Source organism: Dunckerocampus dactyliophorus, chromosome 14 (genome assembly GCF_027744805.1).
Source record: "Dunckerocampus dactyliophorus isolate RoL2022-P2 chromosome 14, RoL_Ddac_1.1, whole genome shotgun sequence".
Classification (NCBI taxonomy): Eukaryota; Metazoa; Chordata; class Actinopteri; order Syngnathiformes; family Syngnathidae; genus Dunckerocampus; species Dunckerocampus dactyliophorus.
In genome coordinates this window covers 1,337,367-1,350,205 of record NC_072832.1, presented here as the reverse complement: position 1 = coordinate 1,350,205, position 12,839 = coordinate 1,337,367, and the positions used below count along the sequence as shown (strand labels likewise).

The window sequence follows — 12,839 nt, the reverse complement described above, 5'->3', positions numbered from 1 at the left end:
ATTTTAGGAGACACAAAATGAGTGAGTGCTCACTGACGGCAAATTCAGAAGGGACGAGAGTGAAAGTGTTTTTTCTGTGGAGGAACTTTCAGAAGAGCTGCTACCTCCACTGTGACAAATATGAAGTCCCGGCTAACATGGGGAGACGTGTGTGACCTTTAAGCAAATATTAGGCTACAACATCGGTCGGGGGGCCTTTTGGTGATTAAAAACATGGATAAAAAGAATAGAATTATGAGAAAATGGTTCCATAGATAGCTGCTGTCATACAAAAGTACTGCAAGACATCGTTCTGTTCCCGTCATCTCTATCATGGAGGCCTGTCACGCTCACCTTGCTCTACTCGTTTCCTTTCTTTCCACTTGCACACAGATAAATACAAGCCTCGCCTCCGCATTCAGCTGGTCTGCTCTGTGTCTGGCTGCCTAAAAGCACCTCTCTGTGGATCTCTCCGCATTCTGGTCCTGATTGCAGCTGGCAGCGTCACTGATAATCACATCATTTGGATGCAGACCGCCCTCTGCCTCATTAGCAAGTCTAGCGAGTGAGAGGACCTCCAAAAATATGACCCAACAAGCTCCAATGCTTTGTCACGCTGTGTTTAAACAGCTTTACATGGACAACGCTGGATGGAAATCACTTTTGTTGCTGGAATTGTTGGTGTAAGTTTTAGAACTAAGAATGGGAAGTCTGTAAATGCTTCAATTAACACCACTAAGTCTACATTAGAAAATAAAAACAGCGGCATTAACAGCATGCGGCTGTAGGCAGTCTCCCGATGTAGTGTTTTTAATTAACTCCACAAGATGGCAGTAGCTGCATTTGAAGTAACATGAGCGCTCAGCTTTATCTACCTCTGTATACACTTTAAAATGCCATTTGCATGCATCTCATCAGCGCTATTCCATTTATTAGAATTGGAAGAAGTATCTGGAAACATGCAATCACACCAGCAGGTTTGGCTACTGTAGCATCTAGCACTTTAGCACTCTAGTACTTTAGCACCTAAACATTTTAGCACTTTATGTCTCCCCAAACTCGTGATTTTGTCAGTCCACACCATTTTATGCCAATTGTTTGTCTGATTACTGTTTTTTTAGGGGCGTCACAAGATCTCGCAAGATTAAAACGTGACAAGACAAAAACGGGACAAAAAAAATGTCTCGTGTGCACCAGGCCTGGGATGATAATAAATAAAGTCATTAATCATGCAATAAATGAAAACGAACATGATCATTTTGCCGGCCTCAATAGATTGCCATGTGCGTGCGTGTCTGTTTTCCTTGTCTCTCGCCTCCAAACAGGCAGGAAGAGGGGTTCACTCTGTGCATTGGCTTCAGCACCTTCTCGCTTTTGTTAAATAGAACAAGGGTGAGCCCTTTTGTCAGTCATACAGTCTCGTCGTCTCGGTGGGTGGAGGCGGGGCCACGAGTATACACACAGAGTACAGAAGAGTGTAACGTAGTAGATGTGAGTAGATTGCGGTATATTGTCATATATTTTTTCATTGTACTTTTCTTAAAAGTTATGTTAAAATGTCGTCTTGTCTCATGCATGGTCTTGTCTCGTGACACTCCTACTGTTTTTGTAGTTGTGTTCTTTCTTCTCTTCTGTTATGTCAAATGTTAAATAGAGGTTGGTGTTAAATACAGTAAGGTATTTAACATCAACCTGCCCTCAGGAACGACAGATGGAAATTAGAACAATATGCACTGTCCCTGTCTTTCTTAAATAAATACATCTACAAATCTACTGCCAATACAACATTGGTTCTGTTGCTGCCGTGTTGTGCGATATACTTGTTAATAAATGACCATGTGGTCAAAGAGAGCTCTGTTTTCCTTTCCACTTTCTCATACACTCAAAACGATTATTAATGGTGAGAAATGAAGTTGTTCAGAATGACTTTTCAAATTTTTCAGAAATAAAAGCCTCTGTCCAATTATCGCCCGCTTCCAATTAACTCCCCTTCCTCTTTGCGGTTGAGGTAAATGTGAAAACTCTCCCTTTTCGCTCTGAATGTAACTACAAAGTTGTTAGTTAGTTAATAATATGCACTAAACATGAGAGATGAAGACCAGACAGCAACATTCATTACTTTTATGCCTTTTAATTAACTTGAGTTCCACTCATTTTGGGTAAATTAAGCCCATCTTTTAGGCTTCATGAGAGGAATATTAAACTGCCTTGCTGTCGGAAGGCGCCATGAATAAACAAGCCATTCTCGTCAAGTCTCCATGAAGTACCTCCAAAGCAGCGTTGTGGTGTGTTTTTTTTTTGTTTTTAATAATTCACCAGCACTGTGACTCGTGCAGACTTGTTTAGATCATACCATCATTTCCCCTAATGTTCAACATGACACTAGTGCAAGGGTGTCTACACTTTTTCCACCTACTGAAAAATGGAAGGATGTAAAGATATGCTAAGAAGTTAAAATTTCAAGAAAAAAAATGCATCTCAGCTTTGGAATAGAGCTGAAAAAGCATATTATTAGCATGAACGTCGCTCTTTGCTCTTTTTTTCTGTTTTTTTTTAATCTTCCTAATATTTCAATTTTCCTCTTAAATCCTGAACCCTGACATTTATATTACCACATTGATACATTACTTATCACTTTTTTATGCATCAAAAAGATCACATGAAATACAGAAGTGAATAAATTACTGTAATGTCAACACTGCTCAGCATACAATCTTCTCGGATACAAATGTTGCAGTGCAGATGCACGAGTTGCCTGCTCAAACAATTTGTCTTGGGGCCATGTAGGTTTCAATTTTTAATAAAAAGTTTCATTTAAAAACTGCATTTTGTGTTGAGTTACGTTGCCATTGACTAATATTTACATTTGTTTGATGGTCTGAAACATTTAAGTGTGACAAACATGCAAATACAAAAGAAATCAGGAAGGGGGCAAACACTTTTTCCCACCACCGTATAACTAACTATATTCTATAACATTGTCCCCTGAGAAGACATTACAAAAATTGCTCAAAATGTGAGGCGCGCACTCACTTTGTGAGATGCTGCACTTGCAATTAATGTTCGACCTCCTATTTGTTTTCGTAGAGCATCGGAATGGCGCCCAAGCAAAAGTTCCATCAGACAAAGCAGATGACTGACATCGGAGCCAGCGGAGTCAAATCCGCCATTGCGCTGTGGACTCGCCTTATCGGCTTTGCTGTTTACTAACAGTCCATCGCTTGCAGCCGCATTGTTATCTCGGCGGCCCAGGCGACGTGGGCGGAATGCTGGAGCAGATGCTCGGGCCACAGTGTGTGTGTGTGTGTGTGTGTATTTGTGTTTATAAATTGTGTGTGCGGCCTGCCTCACAAGCCACAAGAGCAATTATGAGCATGTACAGCATCAGCTGCAGTACAAATGATAATGATCCAACCACGGTGTGGACCTAGTTGGGCTTCATTCATCTGTTTGAGTGTAACGCTTTAGACAAAGTCAAGCAGAAGTTCAAAGAAGAAGAAAACTTGGCCAGCTTGTTTTGAATGTCAGCTAAAAATGAAAGCCGCGGGCGGTGTTGAACAGGCCCTCGCCCCCCTACATAACACGGGGTTCACGCGAGGAAGCAAATCTTTTTTGTCAGTGACCTGTGCATAGCTTCAGGGTGTCATCGTCTTCACACACAACAATTATCATCAAGATTTAACCTTGTGGAACAGAGTTATCAACCAAAGTTTGTTGCTATGCCCCGCCCACATCCTAGGCTAGGTGTAGGCTAAAATGCTTCGTACCTTGTCATCGTCCATCTGTCTAGTGTCTGTGATTTTGATTTGAGATCATTTGGTCAAAGTCCCCAGGAGGAGTTCGTCAAACTATGACCCCTGATGTTGGCCCAAAATGGCTGGTCCAGACCAATATGGCCAACTTCCTGTTTGCTAGCGAACATGGGTTTTTGTGCGTCCTGTCATGACAGGACAGCATATTTAGTGACGACAGGTGAAACTAGTGGCAGGCTTATTATATTATTTTTTAATTATAGGGGTCACAATTGAGGGAGTTTTGGGGGTTTGAGTTCAGAACCTTTAAAATACCACATTTTTCACCAGGTCTGACATGCTTGCAAACTTTGGTGAGTTTTTATGCAATTTAAGGCACCCAAAAATGCAAGGAAATACACTAAATAGCAATAATAAACATAGTAGAGCCGTTCCTTGTTCATTGCGGTTTATTGGTTCCAGACCCGACCACGACAAGTGAATTTCCTCAAAGTAGGATTCTTTATTTATCAATGGAATATATATTTTTGTAGTTAGAGCATAGCATAATGCATTATTAGAGCCCTCTAGACAAGAAATAACACTCCTATAGTACTTTAACACTTGTGTTACCTAGTATAGTTGACATAATAATACAAAATAAGACATTTTAGACGTTTTTAGACATAAACAAGGTTCCTGACACCTACTGGCAAGTGTAGTAGAATACTATTGCCATGGTGCAGTGAAGATTGACATAGGAGCTGCTGTCAGCCACAACTCATGCCAGACACTGGCACTTTCTACACTGCTAACCATGCTAGTGTAACGGATGCCAGCCTGTGAGGCTGTGCAAGTGTACATTGGTAAACCTCACTCCCTCTGCCTTAAGAGCTGTGCTGAACAAGCGGTCGACAGTGCGGACTTTTGGCCGTGTGGTCAGCGCTCTCGCCTCCCATTACGAAGGTCCTGTGTCCAAGCCCCGGTGCGGGCGCTGCGAAACAGGGCACAACTTTACAGTAGCTAGCTGACGTCACACATGTCAGTTCCCAGGCCCTGCCTCTTAAAGGCACACACAACGTCACAGATATTAGACCACAGTATATATAATGTCTTCTAAACGCCTTATATTTGTATTTTTGTTCATTTAGCCATTTTTACGATTGAAAATGCTTAATTTAGGCCAAGAATACGTACAATTTGCTTATATCAAGTATGTATATGTTTTGACTAATAATAGGCCGTATTCAGCCACAAGACAGTGGTCATTTATCAATTTGAAAAACCGCAATAGAGTGAGAAAGCCATGTTCCAACTGCAATGTAGCGAGCGACGACTGTAGTTCCAATTGGGCCTTTGCAGCAACAATACAGCAGTACGCTGTAACAGTCCACATTTGGAGCCCACATACTGTATATATATATACAGTATAGATCTTACCCTGTGGAGGGCGTCATGATGCAGCCTCCCCGGTCCACCGTCATCCTGCAGCCACAGCCGCGCTCCGGTGTGTCGTGATTCATTCCGAAATTGTGTCCGAGCTCGTGGGCCAGCGTCACGGCGGCACCCAGCGGGTTCTCGGAGTGATCCTGCAAAAAGACAGCACAGGACGGACGTGAGAAAGCCAATTTTCAACGCGCTAACTGAGAAGGCATGAGAATCCAGTCAGGTGATATGATTTTTCTTTGTGCGGTTTCAGAGCTGTTGTCTCTTGTGATTGCCCACTGATTGCTTCGCCAGCCTTTTAATCTTCATCGCAGCCATCTGCCATGAGTAAGTAATGGGGACGGCAAACATGTGGAGAAGCCCCGGCCAGAAGAAGACATATCTATTAACAGGGGGGCTGCATCTGGGCTGGTGCCTAATGGCATCGGGCTGATATCCACTTTGTGATCAGGACAGCCGGATCACGCTGGCAGCTAATTGTTTTTTACAAGGCGTCATATTTCAGCCACAGCACAGTGACGAGGGCGCACCGGCTTGTGGGGAAAATACTTTTTGATTGGACTGAGCGCTGGCTGGCTGGCCGGCACCAACAATTTATCACAAGTCATAAAAATGTAAATGTGTTTTTGTAGTAAAACACCTTGAGATTGAATGACCGCAACACTCAGAAGGTCATTACAAAGCCGCGTGAGCACTGGCAGCCCCGGGCCTTTACCAACTACATATTAAGTCATACATTGTCGTGTCCGTGCGTAGAAAGGTATTTCATGTTCACAAACGCCCTTGCGGCAATGACACAACACCTTTTTTGCATAAATGGAATGCGATAGAGCAAGAGGAGGGAGAAGAGGAAAGACTTCACCCTCACCATGACGATGCCCCCAGACTGCTCGGCCGTGCACATGCTCATGATGGGCGCCATGCCGATGGTGGTGCCCTGGAAGTAAACCCCACTACAAAGAAAGAACACAAGAACGTTAGATAAGCAAGAATACAAGACTATTGCTTGGAGGATTGCATCAGTTTCTCTCTATGTGACATGACAGTTTGTATTTGTTGGATGCTAAAGACCTAAGATTCCATTTAAAGCAAAAATAAATATTCCAATTTTAGGTTTTGCGACTCATTTTACAGGGAGAATGATGTGCTATTCTCAGTTTTATTGTGATAATAAGCCTCAAAGACTGAACATTGAGATGGTGACATCTTCTAAGTGCCTGCTGTTCATCTGAACCATAAGCTGGACTAGACTGACAACACAAATGCACTTTATGAAAAAGGTCAGAGCAGACTCTATCTGCTCAGGAGGCTGAGGTCCTTCGGAGTCAGGGGGCACTCCTGAAGACCTTCTATGACTCTGTGGTGGCCTCTGTCATCTTCTATGGCGTGGTCTGCTGGGGGAGCAGCATCATAGCAGCTGACTGGAAGAGGCTGGACAAACTGATTAAGAAGGCCAGCTGTGTCCTGGGATGTCCTCTGGAACTGGTCGAGGAGGTGGGAAAGAGCAGGATGACAGCCGAGCTGTCCTCCACGATGGGCATTTATAACTTCTTGATTTATATTAACTTGATTTTTGCAATTCCTCTGCTCTTGTGTGCTCTTGTACTTTTGCTGCTGTAAACCCGGAATTTGCCAATGTGGGACTAATAAAGGCATATCTTATCTTATCTTATCTGATCATAAAATCAATAAAAAAACATTTCAATGATGGGAAACTACTGTTCAGTTTTAAAGTAACACAATGTGACAATTGTAGTATTCAACCTTAAAGGGAAAATTTGTAGTCGTTTCACCTTCAACAAGGGTGACATTATTAGGATGGTACGCGAGTTCACAGCAACGCAATAAATGGTTACGTAGTCTACTGTATAATGTTGACGGACCAGCCAGGACACCTCTCATGCAAATGCTTGTTTCCTGCTGGTAATTTATTTTTCACAAAGCGGCCTGATGTAAAGGACACCTGGAAATTATACAATGAGCAGTTGAGCAACAACAACAACCACAACAACCACAAAATGATCCAATAGTTTTCCTTATTGTGTCTTTAATCTAGTCAGTAAGAGCATTTGTCGGGTTTGTGGGGAAACCAGATCAATTATCTTAATGGTCAATAATGTTGTTGGACCAGCCAGGACACCATGTTGTCATTGTCGGTTAGCAAATGCTTGTTTATCCATCCATCCATTTTCTATGCCGCTTGTCCTCACTCAGGAATGCCTGAGCCTATCCCAGCTGACTTTGGGTGAGAGGCAGGGTACACCCTGGACTGGTCGCAAATGCTTGTTTATTGCTGGTAATTTATTTTTAATAAAGTGGCCTGATGTAAATGACACCTGAAAATAGCAGAAGAAGCAGTTTAGTAACAAAAAAATCCAATAGTTATTCCATAATGTGACTTTAATGAGCTACGCTTCATTCATAAAATTAGTTAGCGCATATTTTTCACATTAACAGTTGCGCATTTGTCGAGTTTCTGTAGCAGCTAGATAGATCAATTACTTTCGAGGTCAATAATGTTGTTGGACCAGCCAGGACACCTCTTATGTTGCCTCATGTGTTACTGTTATTGCTACTACTACAATCCATAGGGAATGCTATGGAGAAAAGAAGACCCCAATTTTTATTCCTTATAGTAACTTTAAGGTAAACGGTTTACTTTAATGTATCCTCTGGATAATGCCTCTTCTTTTCCATCTTGTTAGCTGGAACATTTTTGTTAGTTTTTGGGGGAAACAGCATAAAATACTTATGTTGTCTGTGGTGTTGTTGGACAAGCCAGGTCACCTCCACCTCATTTTGTGCTAGTGTTCATGCAAATATTGTCTACGTCACTAAACAAAGGCTCATACGTGGCCGCTGACTTTGTATTTAACACAGAACTGAAGTAAATGACAAACTATCGAGGGAGTCCTCAGCACTTCCTTACTATGACTTTAATGCATCTATTTACTTAAGAATGAATAAAAAGTCTTGTTAGTAAAACCTTATGAGCTGAGCATTGTCGTGAGGCCTGTGGGGGAGCAGCTTGAATTTGCGCCAGTCGAGGAACTCGTGAAGGGTGGCGAAGGGATCCTGCGTGACAGGACATTTGTCATGGTCGCTCCACACCTCCAGACCCACCAAGGCCACACGGATGTTCAGTGCTCGGTAGAACTGCGAAAAGAAAATAGGACATGTTGAGGAAAGTTTGAGAATATTAAGGTGACGTGGTCAAGGCAACGGAAGAGAGGAAACAGACCATTTATTACATTTATCAGCGTAGTATCAACTTATCTTTCAGTGATCTGACGATGGAACGCTTACCTTGTCCACATAGTTGGCAATTTCTGCCAGTCTTTGTTTCACCTTCTCCAAGTCCTTCCCCTGTTTTTGAAACTAGAAAAACAAAACAATATAATGTGTAATTGCTGAATACTGCTAATACCACTGTACATAAATAAAAGAAATGGAAAATTGATCACCAAAATGTAAGAAAGTTGTTTTCATTTAAATAATAATAATACCATTGAAACATAAGGAAAACTATAGCTACAGGAAGTGTAGTATAAATATGGACAGTGGGAATTTAGCTCCATTTAGCCAGAAAAAACAGTTGAGGTCAAATGCCACTGATGCTGGCTGACCATCTCCACTCTAAGTCATCCCAAAGGTTTGAGGTTGCTGACGTAAACAGAACCAGAAGGAAACCCAGCGTAGATCTCCCCGTTGGGACGCCGTTGCATCCTCTCTGCTTTTTCCTGTTTTCCTGTCTGCTCTCTCCACTGGGGAGTCATTTCCTGCCAAGCCGCTGGCATCAAATCACACTCATGGTGCTTGTTGCACACTGACCTACATCTGCATCTCTACTCTTACTACAACAAACTCCCACCCGCCTACCCGCTCTGCTTACACAGACAGCGCTCTTCATTGTGGGGCAGGTGATGAATCAAAATGGGGCGGGTGGTTTTACCTCTCTGTTGTCTGCAACGATGATCAGCTCCACGTATTTGGTCGTCTTCTGTGCGTGCCGTTTATGCTGAGGTATAACAAAAGTGATGTTAGAAACGGCAACGGCATGTGAGGTAATGCACAGATACACAAACTGCCCTGCTATGTTACACTGCCTAACTCCGTGTTTGACAATTTGGGATAATACGGACAGATGGATGCTGCACCTGCTCCATGCTAATGTTTAGCCAAAACTCTCTGCATGGACCCACAAAATTTGGACTCCAAGCACAGATCAAAAAGCCCAAAGTAACATCCTTCTGGGAATTCATCCAAAACGTGATGCGCCAGTTTGTCACTCTTTTGTCCAAACAGCCATTTGTCACCCAGTCAGTGCATGATGATCAATCTGACGTTTGCATGAACAAGGTCATGCTGTGTCGGCACCACATTTTGAGACAGCAGATGTATATAATGGATTCAGGCCCAAGTTTCCCGCCTAGATGGGCTGCAGAGGAAATTAAAGCAGGAAGTAAAACTGCATGTGACGTACACCAACAACATAAACGTAAACACTAGCCGTCTACTACGTCTGCACACTCATTGGGAGCGGGTGTTTTCAGCTGCTGTTACGAGGCTGCGTTCGCATGCAGACATGCTAATTAGATTTCTATATTCTATATTGCATACACAGTCACCCCTCGCTATATTGATGGGTTTTCAAACATTAATGAATGAATTAATAAATGGTCGCTGTTTCGTGGTTGACTATGGCCTATTATTAGTCAAAAAATATTGAAAGACAAGTTAAATGTAGTATTCTTGTCACTAGTCGTCAGTAATGTTACACTGATGAGACATATGCTTTACATTAGATCACCTTAACACTGCATGGAGTCAGCCATGGCATGTCCGACATGACAAAACACGTTCTCTCCTCCCATTCTGTGTAGAGGTGGTACGATTTTGGTTTCTTACTTTCTCCTTCTTCCCCACTCCGTCGGAAACCCTTTCTTAAGTTTAGAATAAACAAAGTGGAGGCTAACTAGTTGGCTCGGTAGCATGCAATGTTTAAAGCGGCGGCCGTCTCTTGTGTCTTGCAAAAATATTCTATTTATTAATAATGAATCCTATTACCCAGAAACTCACTTATCGTGGTCAAGCCTAGAACCAATTAACCGCGATAAAGGAGGGACGACTGTACTTAATTTTGTTTGTGCGCAAATGTGCAACCTTTCCATATGCAGATTCCTCACCCTATTGCGGAAGGACTGGAAGGGCTTCTTCAAGTGGTCTTCAGGCGCGACAGAGGACATGTTGAACCCGTGCCCGCAGTCTCCTTGGGTCAGTCGCAGCTCCTCGGCTCGGTAGATGAAGTGGACGCCCGTTTCTTGGCCAGACGCCGGCTCGATGATGAATGACTTGTTCTCAAGCGTGATGAAGCCTCTGTGTGAGGATGACAAATAATAACAATGAACCATGACGGCAGTTTGTTAGTTACAGGCTACCTCCTGCTTCACAGAGGGTGATGGACAGATGGGCGGTAACATACCGACAGAGCTAAGACTTATGCCCGGCGCCATACATTGCATTCCCCTCCCCCTTTTAATAAGACTCAATAGGACATTTTTGCCTTGAGCCACAATTACGAGTGACATCACAGCATCTCAAAACAGACTATTAGCGCCTTTAATGATCTCCATCATTAGCGCCGATACAATTGTTGAACGGCTATCATGGCAAATTAAACACCCGCCACCCTTTAACTGGGTGGGACGGTGCTGACTCTGAAAATGTTGAATATTTCAACTGCGGTTCACCATTAGACGCCAATTAGCGCACAAATCAGCGTCCATGCCGACTAGTCCCTCTGTGGAAAAAGACAATGAGCTGTGAAATGAGAGATATCTTCCGACTCAAAGCCACATAAGGAAATATAAAAGTGGCAAATAGCAGGAAAGGGGCATGGAGTGAATGCAAACTCTTACCGAAGGCCCGAGCAGGCGCTGACGGTGACGTCCGAGTCGGGATGCGCCTGCACCTCCCCGTGATAGTAGCAGTTCTTCTACAAAACAAACACTCTTCATGTATTGAACATTCAAGGAAAATGTACGATGGCTAAAAGAGGAAGTATTTATTGCCTAATGGTGTGTTTAAATCAAAGGTCATTGGTGAAGATGCTGCATAATATTGCTGCATATTAGACAGCACAGCTGAAGTGAAGCAGTGCTGCCGGGACTTCTTCTACATTACCAAGCCAGATGCTGATGCAATAGCGTTTAATTACATTACATGCAAAAATAGAACTCTGTGCTCTCAGGCTGTGTGTGACCTACATTAGATTACCATTGGCTAATAAAACATAAGGCAGTTTTTCATTCCATTCTGTAACTGTGTTTCTTCTTCTTCCACCCTCGACTTGCCCGTTGGGGGTCGCCACAGTGGATCACGCGAAACTGTAACTGTGTTTACAGTGCGGAAATGGATAATCATGTAGTTACAACTGTTATTCAGCATTACTGTACGCCGTTTGGTATTATTCAATGCAAAATGCTTACGTTAGTAAAAAGAGTGACGACAACTGCAAACATGGAAAACGATGCAAGTACAAAGAAGGAAATATCATTCACATACTTTATACATACTAATGTTACAAAGCAGACGTGTAACATAATTGGCATGCAGCTGAACTGGGAGCCATTGTATTCCACAAACAAAGGGTTTCAAGTAGTCCAAAAAACACATAAAACATACATATAAAAATAAACCATCGTCCCATTGCAGGTCGAACATCGCTACTTCACACTATCGCGGTTCTTCAAATTCAAATAATTAATAAATGATGGCTGTTTCATGGTTGACTACAGCCTATTATTAGTAAAAAAAAATGCATATGTGAGCAAATGTTATGTATTGTTGGCCTAAATTAAGCATTTTCAAGCAACTCAACTCTGAATCCCCGTTGTCACTTCCTGTCCACATGCCCAGAAGACATTTATTGAAGCACACATGAGCACGAGTCTTATTTATGTCTTAAATGGCTTATTTTCTCTCATTATATCTACTATATTGGCTAATAGGAGTGTAAAGGTGACTATAAGGGTGTTATTTCACATCTAGAGGGCTCTAATAATAATAAAAATCCTATTAGAAAGTGATAAACAGGTTTTCTATGCTCGAACTACAAACATATTTGTTTGTTTATTAATATTGAATCCTACTTTGTGGAAATTCACTTATCGTGGCCAGATAACCGCAATAGATGAGGGATTACTGTAATATATCATACTGTACTGCTTCTGCCTTCCAAGCATGCCTTGAGGCAGGTGTTTGTAAAAAGTTGCGTGTTTAGAGTTAACATACTTGTTTATTATTCCCTATGAAAGTAGTAGTAGTGTGTTTATTTATCTGTTCCATGTTGTGCTGTCATTTTCGTGTTTGCGCCGTGACTGTTGGTAGTGTTCTGTCTAACGTTCACTTCACTGTGTCACAAGCTCACTGCACGTCCAGTGTTGGCTAGTGCTTACCAAATGAAAGAGCTTCTTCCTATAAGCAAGCTCTTGCACGACTCAAGATCACGGGGCCATACTAACACTTTGATGTCAAGATATGGTCAGGGCGGCGAGTTTGACACCCCTGGTGTGCAGGTTGTTGAATACACCGCCTGTATAGATCGCTCAGGTTTTATAATGACGACAGTTTCAGCTTGGAAAAATATTCAATCTATGTGAAGTTACAGCATTTCCACAACTG

The 12,839-nt window shown here is 42.4% G+C and overlaps 1 protein-coding gene across 3 annotated transcripts in view; it reads right to left on the bottom strand.

Annotated features, from left to right (window-relative positions):
- Positions 1 to 12,839, bottom strand: part of adam12b (ADAM metallopeptidase domain 12b) — a 54,005-nt gene that overhangs the window by 16,162 nt on the left and 25,004 nt on the right. For all 3 annotated transcript variants that reach the window (XM_054798899.1, XM_054798901.1, XM_054798900.1), the window contains exons 5-11: positions 11,075 to 11,151; positions 10,343 to 10,532; positions 9,109 to 9,174; positions 8,463 to 8,534; positions 8,143 to 8,312; positions 6,025 to 6,109; positions 5,151 to 5,299 (exon numbers count right to left, since the gene is read on the bottom strand). In XM_054798899.1, coding sequence (XP_054654874.1) covers positions 5,151 to 5,299; positions 6,025 to 6,109; positions 8,143 to 8,312; positions 8,463 to 8,534; positions 9,109 to 9,174; positions 10,343 to 10,532; positions 11,075 to 11,151 — 809 coding nt within the window. The remainder of the gene's footprint in view (positions 1 to 5,150; positions 5,300 to 6,024; positions 6,110 to 8,142; positions 8,313 to 8,462; positions 8,535 to 9,108; positions 9,175 to 10,342; positions 10,533 to 11,074; positions 11,152 to 12,839) is intronic.